Here is a 14,788-nt window from a genome sequence, read left to right as displayed (position 1 = left end):
GACTCGAGTTGTGACGTCTTGAACAAACAGCTTGCGTAGGTTGTGGAGGGTCTGGAGTTCACGGGCCTGGGGGGGTGGGGGGGGTGTGAGGGGGTGCACGGTGACCCCCAGACCCCCTCAACCCCCTCAACCCCCCCCCCTCCCCCCAACCCCCCCCCCCCTCCCCACCTACCACGGTCTCTTCCAGCCCCTTGAGGTCCTGCTTGGACTGCTCGTGGCGCTCATAGAGGAATCTGGGGGGAGGGTCACCTCAAGGTTGGGGGGGGGTCACCCCAGGGATGGGGGGTCACCCCAGAGGTGGAGGGGACACCCCCTGTATGGGGGGGGTCACCCCAGGTTAGGGGAGGCACCCAGGGGTAGGGGCGTCACCCCAGGTTAGGGGGGGTCACCCCAGGGATGGGGGCTCACTCCAGGGGTAGGGGGGTCAGGGTCACCCCAGGTTGGGGGGGGGGGTCACCCCAGGTTAGGGGGGGTCACCACAGGGATGGGGGGTCACTCCAGGGGTAGGGGGATCACCCCAGGGATAGGGGGGTCAGGGTCACCCCAGGTTAGGGGGGGGTCACCCCAGGTTAGGGGGGGGTCATCCCAGGGATGGGGGGGTCAGGGTCACCCCAGGTTAGGGGGGGGTCACCCCATGGATGGGGTGGGTCACCCCAGAGGTAGGGGGGTCACCCCAGGTTAGGGGGGGTCACCCCAGGGATGGGGGGTCAGGGTCACCCCAGGTTAGGGGGGGGTCACCCCATGGATGGTGTGGGTCACCCCAGGGGTAAGGGGGTCACCCAGGGATGAGGGGTCACTCCAGGGGTAGGGGGGTCACCCCAGGGATAGGGGGGTCAGGGTCACCCCAGGTTATGGGGGGGGTCACCCCAGGTTAGGGGGGGTCACCCCAGGGATGGGGGGGGTCACCCCAGGGGTAGGGGGGTCACCCCAGGGACGGTGGGGCATTTGGGGGGACTTAGGGAGGCATGAAGGTGCTGGAGGGAGGGTGCTGAGGGCTTGGAGGGGCCTGGGGGGCTTTTGGGCGTGGGTGGGGGGGCCGAGCGGGGCCCCCAAGGTGGTGCAGGGTCTTGAGGGGGGGTCCCCGTGCCGTTGGGGGTCCCAGGGGTGGGGGGTGGGTCCCAGAGGTGTCAAGGGGACCATCGTGGGGGGGGGGGGGTCCCCCAGGGCTCCGGCAGACGGAGGGGGATGCTGGGGCTCTGGGGGTCCCAGGGGTGTCCGTGCGGCCCTGGGGGGGTGGGGGGTCCCGGGGGTGGGGTCTCACGTCAGCTCCTGCAGGCGGGCGGCCTTGGCCCGCTCCTCCCCCCGCAGCGCCTCGTGCTCCGCCCGCAGCTTCTCCAGCTCCAGCTCCAGCTTCTGGTTCAGGCTGGGGGGGGGGGGCGGGGGGGTGAGGGGGGGCAGGGGGGCAGCATGTGCCCCTCCCCCACCCCCACCCCCCACCCCCGACCAGGGAGGGGATGGGCCGGGGGCTGGGGGCAGCGGGGAGGGGGAGGGTGGGGACAGGGGCAGGGTTAGGGAGGGGGAGGGGGGTCAGGGACAAGGTCAAGGTCAAGGTCGGGGATGGGGGCAGGGTCAAGGTCAGGGATCGGGATGGGGTCAGGGAAAAGTCAGGGTTGGGGGCAGGGTTAGTGATGGGGTCAAGGACAAGGTCAAGGTCAGGGTTGGGGCAGGGTTAGGGCTGGTGATGGGGTCAAAGGTGGGTTCAGGGATGCAGCTGGGGTCAAAGATGGGGTCAAAGATGGGGTCAGGGATGGGACGGGACAAGGTCAAGGTCAGGTTGGGGTCAGGCTTGGGGCTGGGGTCAAGGCTGGGGTCAGGGACAGGGTCAAGGTCAGGGTCAGGGCCAGTGATGGGGTCAGGGAAGGTCAGGGTTGGGGTCAGGGACAGGGTCAAGGTCAGGGTCAGGGCCAGTGATGGGGTCAGGGAAGGTCAGGGTTGGGGTCAGGGACAAGGTCAAGGTCAAGATCAAGGTCAGGGTCAAGGCCAGCGATGGGGTCAGGGAAGGTCAGGGTTGGGTCAGGGACAAGGTCAAGGTCAGGTCAGGCCAGCGATGGGTCAGGGAAGGTCAGGGTTGGGGTCAGGGACAAGGTCAAGGTCAAGGTCAGGGTCAAGGCCAGTGATGGGGTCAGGGCGAGGTCAGGGTTGGGGATGGGGATGTGGACAGGACAAGGACGGGGTCGGAGATGGGAACAGGGTCAGGGGTGGGATCGAGGTCAGGGTCAAAGCCAGGGTGGGTGGGGGTGGGGGTGGGGCGCTCACTCCCGCAGCTCGTCGATGGTTTTCTGCCGCTCGTTGACCTCGTCGCGCAGCCGCGCCAGCTGCTTGTGCTGGGCCTCCCGCTGGCTCTCCAGCTGCAGCTCCAGCGCCTTCTGCAGCGCCCGCTCAGCACCGCGCCCCCAGACCCACCCCCGCACCCCACCCCCAGAGACCCCCGCATCTGCTCAGCACCGCGCCCCCAGACCCACCCCCGCACCCCACCCCCAGAGACCCCCGCATCTGCTCAGCACCGCGCCCCCAGACCCACCCCCTGCACCCCACCCCCCAGAGACCCCCGCATCTGCTCAGCACCGCGCCCCCAGACCCACCCCCGCACCCCACCCCCAGAGACCCCCGCATCTGCTCAGCACCGCGCCCCCAGACCCACCCCCTGCACCCCACCCCCCAGAGACCCCCGCATCTGCTCAGCACCGCGCCCCCAGACCCACCCCCGCACCCCACCCCCAGAGACCCCCGCATCTGCTCAGCACCGCGCCCCCAGACCCACCCCCTGCACCCCACCCCCCAGAGACCCCCGCATCTGCTCAGCACCGCGCCCCCAGACCCACCCCCGCACCCCACCCCCAGAGACCCCCGCATCTGCTCAGCACCGCGCCCCCAGACCCACCCCCTGCACCCCACCCCCCAGAGACCCCCGCATCTGCTCAGCACTGCGCCCCCAGACCCACCCCCTGCACCCCACCCCCCAGAGACCCCCGCATCTGCTCAGCACTGCGCCCCCAGACCCACCCCCTGCACCCCACCCCCCAGAGACCCCCGCATCTGCTCAGCACTGCGCCCCCAGACCCACCCCCTGCACCCCACCCCCAGAGACCCCCGCATCTGCTCAGCACCACGCCCCCAGACCCACCCCCGCACCCCACCCCCCAGAGACCCCCGCATCTGCTCAGCACCGCGCCCCCAGACCCACCCCCTGCACCCCACCCCCCAGAGACCCCCGCATCTGCTCAGCACCGTGCCCCCAGACCCACCCCCCGCACACCCCCCCCCCCCCCCCGGGAACCCCGCACCCACTCAGCCTGGGCACTGCATCCCTGCACCCCCAGACCCACCCCCCCGCACCCACCCCCCAACCCCCCCCAGGGACCCCCGCACCCACTCAGCCTGGGCACTGCATCCCCTGCACCCCCAGACCCACCTCCCCACCCCCCAACCCCCCCAGGGACCCCTGCGCCCCTACACCACAACACCCCCAGTGGCCCCAACCCCCCCAGGGACCCCTGCACCCCCTCAGCCTGGGCACCGTGCCCCCCGTGCCCCCAGACTCAACCCCCCCAGGGGTCCCAACCCCCTTGCACCCCAACACCCCCAGGGGCCCCTGCACCCCCAAGGACCCCAACCCCCCAGGGACCCCTGAACCCCCACATCCCAATACCCTCCAGGGGCCTCGACTCCTCCAGGGACCCCCGCACCCCAACACCCCCAGGGGCCTCTGCGCCCCCAGACCCCACCCCTCTCAGGGACCCCAACCCCCCCCTCAGGGGCCGCAACCCTTCCCAGGGACCCCCACACACCAACCACCCCAGGGGCCCCTTGTGCCCCCACACCCCCCCTTTCCCAGGGACCCCCAGACCCCAACCCCTCCGAGGGGCCCCAACACCCCCCAGGGACCCCAACCTCTCCCAGGGACCCCTGTGACCCCAGACCCAACCCCTCCCAGGGACCCCAACACCCCCCAGGGGCCTCACCCCCCCAGGGACCCCCTGATGCCCCAGACCCCGACCTCTCCCAGGGACCCCAACCCCTCCGAGGGGCCCCAACACCCCCCAGGGACCCCAAGCCCTCCCAGAGACCCCAACACCCCCCGGGGACCCCCAACATATCCCAACCACCCCTGCACCCTGTGGACCCCCAGCACCCCCCAGGACCCCCAGCATCACCCAGCACTCCCCAGCACCCCAGAGACCCCCACCCCACCCCTAGGACACCCCACATGCCGTAAGGACCCCCACCTGCCGCCCCCCCAGGTGCCCCGCACCCTTCAGGGACCTCGAACACCCCCCAGTGACCCCCAGGGGTGCCCTGCGCCCCCCCCAGCACCCCCTCACCTTGACCTCATCGGTGTCCTGGGTCTCATCCTGCTCCTGCTCCTTCCGTGCCACCCCCTGCGCCGTCTCTGCAGGCCAGAGCTCAACGCTGGGGGGATGCGCCAGGGACCCCCCAGCCCCCCACACCCCACTGCGCCCCCCCCAGCCCCCCGAGCCCTCCCAGCCCCCACAGTGCCACCGTGCCCAAAGCCCCCCCAAGCCCTAAGCCCCCTCCCCAAGCCCCGCAGCCCCCCCCAGCCACTGCACAAGCCCCAGCCCCCCAGGTTCTGCTGGACCCATGGCCCCCCGCCCCCCCCCCAGCCCCCCCAGCCCCCCCGGACCCCCCAGCCCCCCGCACCGTGGGCCTGCAGCCGGGCCAGCTCCTCGCTCAGGGCATCGTACGACTCCTCCAGGTGCCGCTTCTTCAGCTCCACCGTCTGCATGTACTCGGTCAGCGAGCGGATCTTCGCCTCGTGCTGCGGGACCAGCCTCAGCCGCTGCCCCCCGGCCGGGGGCACACGGCCACCCCCCCACCCCCACCCCCAGGGCCACCCCGTCACCAAGCCCTGGGGTCACCAAATCCTTGGGCCACCAAATCCCAGGGTCTCCAACCCCTGAGGTCACCAAAACCCTTGGGCCACCAAATCCCAGGGTCACCAAGCCCTGGGGTCACCAAAACCCTTGGGTCACCAAATGCCAGGGTCTCCAAGCCCTGAGGTCACCAAATCCTCGCGCCACCAAATCCCAGGGTCACCAAGCCCTGAGGTCACCAAAACCCTTGGGCCACCAAATCCCAGGGTCACCAAGCCCTGGGGTCACCAAAACCCTTGGGCCGCCAAATCCCAGGGTCTCCAAGCCCTGAGGTCACCAAATCCTTTAGCCACTGAACCCTTGGGTCACCAAATCTTGGATCCAACACACCCTGAGATCACCAAACCCTGGGAATACTGAACCCTGGCACTACCAAACTCTTGGATCACCAAACCCCAGGACCACCAAATCATTGGACCACCAAACCTCAGGGCCACCAAATCCTTGGACCACCAAACCCCAGGACCATCAAACCTTTGGACCACCAAGCCCCAGGGCCACCAAACCCTTGGCCCACCAAACCCCAGGCCACCAAACCCTTGGACCACCGAATCCCAGGACCACCACAGTGGTGACATTGCTCCCGGGAGGTCCCCCCTTGCCCTGTGCCCTGCCCACCTGGGAGATGAGGAGCTGGCAGGAGGAGAGCTCGCGCCCGGTCACCTCCATCTTGCGGTGACACTCCACCTGCAGGTTCTCCAGCTGCCGGCACCGCTTCACCACCGACTTCACCTCCGACTTGATCTTGCTGATGTAGAGCCGGGCGACCGTGAACTCCTCCTCGATGGCCCCGCTCACCTCCACCGGCTGGGCACAGGCATGGCACAGGGGTCAGCACGGCACAGGCGTGGCATGGCATGGGCACAGTGTGACATGGGCATGTACCACATGTGTATGGCACGGCATGGGTATGGCACGGGCACGGCACGGGTACAGCATGGGTACGGCATGGGTATGGCATGGGTACGGCAAGAGTATGGCATGGATACAGCATGAGTACGGCATGGGTACGGCAAGAGTATGGCATGGGTACGGCATGGGTATGGCATGGGTACGGCATGGGTACGGCATGGGTATGGCATGGGTATGGCATGGGTACGGCATGGCACGGCATGGGTATGGCATGGGTACGGCATGGGTACGGCATGGGTACGGCATGGGTATGACATGGGTACGGCATGGGCACGGCATGGGTACGGCATGGGTATGGCATGGGCATGGCATGGGTATGGCATGGGTACGGCATGGGTACGGTGTGACATGGGTGCATTGCCCCCATGGCTTCAGCCTGGCACAGCACAGCATGGCACACGTATGGCACACACATGGGTATGGCACAGACACAGCATGGCACACGTATGGCACACACATGGGTATGGCACAGACACAGCATGGCACACGTATGGCACACACATGGGTATGGCACAGACACAGCATGGCACATGTATGACACACATGGGTATGGCACGGCACGGCATGGCACATGTATGAGACACACAGGTATGGCACAGACACAGCATGGCACACGTATGGCACACACATGGGTATGGCACGGGTGCGTCGCCCCCATGGCTGCAGCCCGGCCTGGCCCGGTACGGGCGCAGCAGGCACCCATGGGTGCAGTGGGCAGGAGCCCCCCCCTCACCAGCTTGATCTCGCCGTTGCCCACGATGAGGCTGAACTCGCTCAGGTCCTTCATCAGCCCGTTGAGCACCTCGGCCGCCCGCTTGCGCTGCTGCCCCCCCAGCTCCCGCACCCGCTGCAGCTCCGTCTCCAGCGACAGCGTCGTCGCCTGCGGGCACAGTGTGGGCTGGCACCCCAGCACCCCCCCAGCACCTCCCAGTACCCCTGGCACCCGACCAGGAGGATCGTAGTGGCAATCCCAGTTGGGTGCCCGTAAAGGTTCCCAGTAGGGTCCTAGTGGTGATCCCAGTTGGGTGTCCATGAGGGTTCCCAACAGGATCCCATTGGGAATCCCAGTTGGGTGCCCATAAGGGTTCCCAGTAGAATCCCATTGGGCATCCCAGTTGGGTGCCCATGGAGGTTCCCAGTAGGGCCCTAGTGGCGATCCCAGTTGGGTGCCCATGGGGGTTCCCACTAGGGTCCTAGTGGCAATCCCAGTTGGGTGCCCATGAGGGTTCCCAGTAGAATCCCATTGTGAATCCCTGTTGTGTGCCCATGGGGGTTCCCAGTAGGGTCCTAGTGGCGATCCCAGTTGGGTGTCCATGAGGGTTCCCAACAGGATCCCATTGGACATCCCAGTTGGGTGCCCATGGACGTTCCCAGTAGGGCCCTAGTGGCGATCCCAGTTGGGTGCCCATGGGGGTTCCCACTAGGGTCCTAGTGGCAATCCCAGTTGGGTGCCCATGAGGGTTCCCAGTAGAATCCCATTGTGAATCCCCGTTGTGTGCCCATGGGAGTTCCCAGTAGGGTCCTAGTGGCGATCCCAGTTGGGTGTCCATGAGGGTTCCCAGTAGAATCCCATTGTGAATCCCCATTGTGTGCCCATAAGGGTTCCCAGTAGAATCCCATTGGGCATCCCACTTGGGTGCCCATGGGGGCCCTAGTGGCGATCCCAGTTGGGTGCCCATGGGGGTTCCCAGTAGAACCCCATTGTGAATCCCTGTTGTGTGCCCATGGGGGTTCCCAGTAGGGTCCTAGTGGCGATCCCAGTTGGGTGTCCATGAGGGTTCCCAACAGGATCCCATTGGGCATCCCAGTTGGGTGCCCATGGAGGTTCCCAACAGGATCCCATTGGGCATCCCAGCTGGGTGCCCATGAGGGGTCCTGGCCAGGCGCCCGGGGGGGGTCACCTCGGTGCGGGCCAGCTCATCGGCCAGCCGGCGGTTGTGGCGGCCGGTGTCCTCGGCCTCCTGGGCCTTGCGGTCGTAGCTGCGCGCCAGCTCCTCCAGCGCCGCCAGCACCTCGGCCACCTCGGCGCGGGCTGCCCCGTGCTCAGCACGCAGCGCCGCCAGCTCCCGCCGCGCTGCCTCCCCGCCGCCCCGCGCGGCCGCCAGCACCTGGGGGGCAGAGGGGGCCGGCCGTTCAGGGTGGGGGGCCCAGATGGGTCTCAAGAAGTTCCAGAGGGGTCCTTGTGGGATCAGGTTGAAGGGGCCCAGGGGTCATAGTGGGGGTCTTAGAAGGGGTCAGGGTGGGTGTTCCAGGGGGATCCAGGGGGTCAGGAGGGGATCCCAGGGGTCAACAGGGGGTCCCAGGGGGGTCAGGGTGGGTGTTCCAGGGGGATCCAGGGGGTCAGGAGGGGATCCCAGGGGTCAACAGGGGGTCCCAGGGGGGTCAGGGTGGGTGTTCCAGGGGGATCCAGGGGGTCAGGAGGGGATCCCAGGGGTCAACAGGGGGTCCCAGGGGGGTCAGGGTGGGTGTTCCAGGGGGATCCAGGGGGTCAGGAGGGGATCCCAGGGGTCAACAGGGGGTCCCAGGGGGGTCAGGGTGGGTGTTCCAGGGGGATCCAGGGCGTCAGGAGGGGATCCCAGGGGTCAACAGGGGGTCCCAGGGGGGTCAGGGTGGGTGTTCCAGGGGGATCCAGGGGGTCAGGAGGGGATCCCAGGGGTCAACAGGGGGTCCCAGGGGGGTCAGGGTGGGTGTTCCAGGGGGATCCAGGGGGTCAGGAGGGGATCCCAGGGGTCAACAGGGGGTCCCAGGGGGGTCAGGGTGGGTGTTCCAGGGGGATCCAGGGGGTCAACAGCGGGTCCCAGGGGGATCGGAGAGGTCAGGTGTTGGTCCCAGGGAGTCAGGTGGGGGTCCCATGGGGATCTAGGGGGTCAGGGTGGAGGTCCCAGATGGGTCTCAAGAGGTTCCAGAGGGGTCCTGGTGGGATCAGGTTGAAGGGGCCCAGGGGTCATGGCGGGGGTCTTAGAGGGGGTCAGGGTAGGTGCTCCAGGGGGATGCAGGGGGTCAACAGCAGGTCCCAGGGGGATCCAGGGGTCAGGTGGGGGTCCCAGGGGGATCTAGGGGTCAGGGTGGGTGTTCCAGAGGGATCGAGGGGGTCAAGTGTGGGTCCCAGGGAGTCAGGTGGGGGTCCCAGGGGGATCCAGGGTGTCAGGTGGGGGTCCCAGGGGGTCAGATGGGGGTCGCAGGGGTCATAGTGAGGGTCTCAGAGAGGTTCCAGCAGGGTCACATCGGGGGATCCCAGGGGCTCAGGGTGGAGGGGTCCAAGTGATCAGGGTGGGGGTCCTAGAGAGGTCCCAGTGGGTCCCGGGGGTCTGGGTGGGGGCCCAGGGGGATCAGCCCGGGGTCCCAGCAGGGTGAGGTTATGGGGTCGGCCAGATGGAGCTGGGGGGACGCGGGGCTGGGTGGAGCTGGGGTGGACCCTTCACCTCCTCCTGGTCCAGCATCTGTTGCTTGAGCTTCTCCATGATCTGGCTCTGCTGGTTGATCTCGTCATCCTGGGGGGGGTGGGGGATGGGAGGGTCTGAACCTGCGCCCCCGAGGGGCTGGGGGCGGAGGGGGGGGTCCTGGAGGCTGCCAGGACGTCCTGGCTGAGGGTGCTGGGGGTCCTGGGGGATGCTGGGGACCTCCCGGCTGAGGGTGCCGGGGGTCCTGGGGGACGGTGGGGAGGTCCCCAAGGGTCTTGAGGAGCCTCATCCTGGGGGGTCCCTGGTGGGTACAGGGTGGGCTTTGGGACTTGGGGAGGGGTCTGGTGCCCACCTTGTCATCCAGCTGCTTGTAGAGCTTGCGGATCTCCTCCTCGTACTTGCGGCGCTCCTCGTCCGAGATGTGGATGACGATGGAGGAGCTGTTGTCGTTGAGGGGGGGGGTCTCGCCGGTGGGTGCCGACCCCGGCCCCTCCCCCAGCCCCTCCCCCAGCCCAGCCTCCGCCTGGGTCCCGCTCAGCTGCTCCGTCTCAGGCACAGCCTCCCCTGGGGGGACGTGGCCTCAGTTTCCCCACCTGGTGCTGGCCAGGTTGAGGGGTGGGGTGGGGGGTCCCCTCCCGGATGCAGACCCCCCCCTCACCGCTCCGCCAGCGGCTCAGCTCGGCCTCCAGCTTGGCGATGGTCTCCTTCAGCGCCTTGTTCTTCTCCTTCTCCTTCTCATACTTCTTCTTCCACTGCTCCGCCGTCAGCTCCAGGTTCACCGACGCCGTGTTCTTGATGGTCTTGGCCCTTGGGGGGGGTGGGGGGGTGTGCACCCCTCAACTGAGACCCCCCCCTTGCTCCCCCTTTCCGAGCCAGCACTCCCAGGGACCCCCTCCCCCAAGTGGCCTTTCCCCTGGGGGGTGTGGCGGTGCACTTGGGGTGAAGTTGGGGTGCAATAGGTGCAGTTGGGGTGCAATGGGGTGCACTTGGGGTGAAGTTGGGGTGCAATAGGTGCAGTTGGGGTGCAATGGGTGCTTGGGGTGAAGTTGGGGTGCAATAGGTGCAGTTGGGGTGCAATGGGTGCACTTGGGGTGAAGTTGGGGTGCAATAGGTGCAGTTGGGGTGCAATGGGTGCACTTGGGGTGAAGTTGGGGTGCAATAGGTGCAGTTGGGGTGCAATGGGTGCTTGGGGTGAAGTTGGGGTGCAATAAGCCCACGGGGCGCACTCATGGTACAACAGGGGCGTCGGGGGGCTGTGGGGATGCAGTTGGGGTGCAATGGGTGAAGTTGGGGTGCAGTTGGGGTGCAATGGGTGTGTAGGGGGCTGTGGGGGTGCAATGGGTGCTGTCGGGGTGCAATGGGTGCTTGGGGTGCAGCTGGGGTGCAGTTGGGGTGCAGTGGGTGTGTAGGGGGCTCTTGGGGTGCAGTTGGAGTGCAATGGGTGCTTGGGGTGAAGTTGGGGTGCAATGGGTGTAGTTGGGGTGCAGTGGGTGCAGAGGGTGAAGTTGGGGTGCAATTGGGGTGCAATGGGTGTGTAGGGGGCTGTGGGGGTGCAGAGGGGTGCTGAGGGGTGCAGAGGGGTGCAATGGGTGCTTGGGGTGAAGTTGGGGTGCAGTTGGGGTGCAATGGGTGCTGTTGGGGTGCAGAGGGGTGCAATGGGTGCTGTCGGGGTGCAATGGGTGCTTGGGGTGCAGCTGGGGTGCAGTTGGGGTGCAGTGGGTGTGTAGGGGGCTGTTGGGGTGCAGTTGGGGTGCAATGGGTGCAGAGGGGTGCAATGGGTGCTTGGGGTGAAGTTGGGGTGCAATGGGTGTAGTTGGGGTGCAGTGGGTGCTCAGGGTGAAGCTGGGGTGCAGCTGGGGTGCAATGGGTGTGTACGGGGCTGTGGGGGTGCAGAGGGGTGCAATAGGTGCTTGGAGTGAAGTTGGGGTACAGTTGGGGTGCAATGGGTGCTGTTGGGGTGCAGAGGGGTGCAATGGGTGCTTGGGGTGCAGCTGGGGTGCAGTTGGGGTGCAGTGGGTGTGTAGGGGGCTGTTGGGGTGCAGTTGGGGTGCAATGGGTGCTGAGGGGTGCAGAGGGGTGCAATGGATGCTGTTGGGGTGCTGTTGGGGTGTGTACGGGGCTGTGGGGGTGCAGTTGGGGTGCAATGGGTGCTGAGGGGTGCAGAGGGGTGCAGAGGGGTGCAGAGGGGTGCAATGGGTGCTTGGGGTGCTGTTGGGGTGCAGAGGGGTGCAGAGGGGTGCAATGGGTGCTTGGGGTGAAGTTGGGGTGCAGTTGGGGTGCAGTGGGTGTGTAGGGGGCTGTTGGGGTGCAGAGGGGTGCAATGGGTGCTGAGGGGTGCAGAGGGGTGCAATGGGTGCTTGGGGTGAAGTTGGGGTGCAGTTGGGGTGCAGAGGGGTGCAGAGGGGTGCAATGGGTGCAGCTGGGGTGCAATGGGTTCTTGGGGTGAAGTCGGGGTGCAACAAGCCCACGGGGTGCACCTGTAGCACAACAGGCATGGGAGGGGGCTGTGGGGGCGCAGTTGGGGTGCAGAGGGGTGCAGGGGCGCCCCGACCCCCCCAGCCACCCCCCCCCCCCTTTTTACCTCTGCCCGAACATGAGGGTGGACTTGGTCTCGGCGTCGTTGTAGCTGGAGGGGGAGCAGCAGATGAACATGGTGGTCCGGCAGTTGCCCCCCAGCGAGTCCTGCAGGATCCGCGTCATCTTGCTGTCCCGGTAGGGCACGTAGGCTTTCTGGGGGAGGGGGGTGGGGGGGTGGGGAGGAGGGGGGTCAGCAGGGCCCCCCCCCAGCCCCAGGAGCCATGGGGCAGAGGTGGGGGGCTGGCGGGGGGGCCGGGGGTCTCACCGTGCCCTCGGCCAGGGCTGAGATGACGTTGCCCAATGCCGACAGCGACTTGTTGATGTTCTTGGCCTCATCCAGCACGGCCCCCTCGGCCCCCGTCTTGCTGACCTGTGGGGCTGGGCAGCTCAGCACCCCCCGGCGCCACCCCCACCCCACCCCCCCACCCCAGAGGCACCCCCTGCCCGGGAACCCCCCCAAGGCCCCCAAACCCAAGAATGCCACCAGCCAGTAGATACCCAGAGACCCCCCACCAACTTCCCCCAGAGACGCCTCAATCCCACATACCCCAGCCCAGCCCCCCCCCCAGAGACCCCCACTCCAAAGACCCTTCATCCCAAGACCCCCGCCCCAACCTGGAGACCCCTAATCCCAAAGTCCCACAGCCCACGGACCCACCCCCAAGTCTTCCACCCTCCCAATCCTCCACCCAACTTCCCCCAGAGACGCCTCAATCCCACATACCCCAGCCCAGCCCCCCCCCCCAGAGACCCCCACTCCAAAGACCCTTCATCCCAAGACCCCCACCCCAACCTGGAGACCCCTAATCCCAAAGTCCCACAGCCCACGGACCCACCCAAGTCTTCCCCCACCCTCACCCTCCCAATCCTCCACCCAACTTCCCCCAGAGACGCCTCAATCCCACATACCCCAGCCCAGAGCCCCCCAAAGACCCCCCCAGTCCAAGCCCCCCAGGGTCCCTTGGTGCCCCCCGACCTTCTCGCTCCCAGCCAGGTCGACCAGGTAGAGTTTCCCGCTGAGCTTCTGCTCCGTCTCCACGTTCTCCTGCTTGATGTTGATGAGGAAGATGCTGTGGCTGCGGGAGCTGTGCTCGTTCATGTCTGTGGGCACGGCGAGAGGCTGCACCGCCGCCCCCGGGGACCCCCGGGGACCCCCGCAGCACCCCACGATGCCCCAGAGACTTCGCAGCACCCCAGGTACCACCCCCCACCCCCCCTCAATGCCCCAGGCACCTCCGTGGTGCCCCAGTGGCTCCTACAGCACCTCGGGGACCCCCCACCCCCCAATGCTCCAAGGACCCCATGATGCTGTAGAGACCCTCGTGGTGCCTCAGAGATCCCCGACAGCACCCCAGGGTCCCCCACAGCACCCCATGGACCCCCATGGCCCCCAATGACCCCTACAACACCCCAGGGACCCCCATGGCCCCCAATGACCCCTACAGCACCCCAGGGACCATACAACACCCAAAGGTCCCCCATGGTCCCCCAACGACCCCTACAGCACCCCAGGGTCCCCCACAGCACCCCAGGGTCCCCCACAGCACCCCAGGGACCCCCATGGTCCCCCAATGACCCCCATGGTCCCCCAATGACCCCTACAACACCCCAGGGACCCCCATGGCCCCCCAATGACACCTACAGCACCCCAGGGACCATACAACACCCCAAGGGTCCCCTGTGGTCCCCCAATGACCTCTACAGTGCCCCATGGTCCCCCACAGCACCCCAGGGACCCCCATGGTCCCCCAATGACCCCCATGGTCCCCCAATGACCCCTACAACACCCCAGGGACCCCCATGGCCCCCAATGGTCCCCATGGTCCCCCAATGACCCCTACAACACCCAAGGGACCCCCATGGTCCCCCCAATGACCCCCATGGTCCCCCAATGACCCCTACAACACCCCAGGGACCCCCATGGCCCCCAATGGTCCCCATGATCCCCCAATGACCCCTAAAACACCCCAGGGACCCCATGGTCCCCCAATGACCCCCATGGTCCCCCAATGACCCCTACAACACCCAACGGACCCCCATGGCACCCCAATGACCCCTACAGTGCCCCAGGGACCCCCACGGTGCCCTGGAACCCCCCAGCACCACAGACCCCCCACAGTAAGCAGGGACCGCACCCCATAGCCTGCCCCCCGCCCTGGCCAGCACCACCCCCCCGCCATGTCCCCATGTCCCCAGGGTGCTCACTGGTGACAGCCACGTGCCGGTTGGATTTTCCCTCGTCGATCACATCCAGGATCTCCTCGGGGCTCGAGACGAATCGCTCGGTGCAGCCCTGGGGGTGTGCCGGGGGTGGGTGGGGGGGGGTGAGACCCCAGCCCCACCTCTGGGGGTGCCTCTTGGGGTAACCCCCCCCTCAAGGGACCCTCCAAGCTGCTCCTCACCTTGACGTAGGGAACCCGGTTCTTGTCCTCGTGCACCGACAGGTTGGTCTTGGTCACTGGTGGGGGGGGCACACGGGGTGAGGGGACTGGGTGGGTGGTGACCCTCCCCCCCCTCATGCTTTAGGTGTTCCCAGTGCCACCTAGGACCTCCCAGTGCTCCCCCAGACCCTTCCACTGGCTCCCAGCGCTCTCCAGTACCATGCAGGGCCTCCAAGCTTCTCAATGCTCCCCAGTGCACCCCCATACCCACCCAGTATCTCCCAGTGCCCCCCCACTCACTGTCCAGCAGGTCCCGGATCTTGTCCAGATAGATTTCAAAGTAAGAAACCTAGAAGGAGGGAATTGGAGGTGTTAGGGGGGTGGGGTGGGGTCGGGACCCCTCCTCCCAGTGCTCCCAGTCTCTCCCAGTGCTCCCAGTTCCCTCCAGTCCCCACCTTGATGTGGAACTCGAGGTTCTCGTCCATGGAGTAGATGTGGTTGAAGATGTCTTGGGCGATGCGTGGGATGATGCCCATCTGCTGGGGGTCGTGCAGCTTCCCCCTGGGGTGGGGGTGGGGCTGAGCACCCGGGGGGGGTGCCAGGCCTCAGGAGGTGCTGCCCCCCC

General features: G+C 67.2%; 1 protein-coding gene across 1 annotated transcript; it reads right to left on the bottom strand.

Moving 5' to 3' along the window:
* Positions 1–6: 6 nt before the first annotated feature.
* On the bottom strand, positions 7–14,757 carry LOC308057514 (kinesin heavy chain-like; the record flags this gene model as incomplete). The annotated part of the gene is made up of 19 exons (XM_080411595.1): positions 14,619–14,757; positions 14,464–14,512; positions 14,185–14,240; positions 13,988–14,075; positions 12,759–12,883; positions 12,048–12,152; positions 11,787–11,935; positions 9,864–10,012; positions 9,558–9,769; positions 9,227–9,295; positions 7,706–7,912; positions 6,538–6,684; positions 5,511–5,699; positions 4,660–4,777; positions 4,323–4,390; positions 2,257–2,366; positions 1,262–1,363; positions 173–233; positions 7–66 (listed from the first exon to the last, which is right to left on the bottom strand). Coding segments are annotated over exons 1-19 (2,145 nt in total), but the record flags the coding sequence as incomplete, so codon positions are not given.
* Between the last annotated feature and the right edge of the window lie 31 nt (positions 14,758–14,788).

Source organism: Falco punctatus (assembly GCF_963210335.1).
Source record: "Falco punctatus genome assembly, contig: scaffold_309, whole genome shotgun sequence".
Taxonomy (NCBI): Eukaryota; Metazoa; Chordata; class Aves; order Falconiformes; family Falconidae; genus Falco; species Falco punctatus.
Note: the sequence above shows the minus strand (reverse complement) of the source record. Positions and strands in the feature narration are given on the sequence as shown.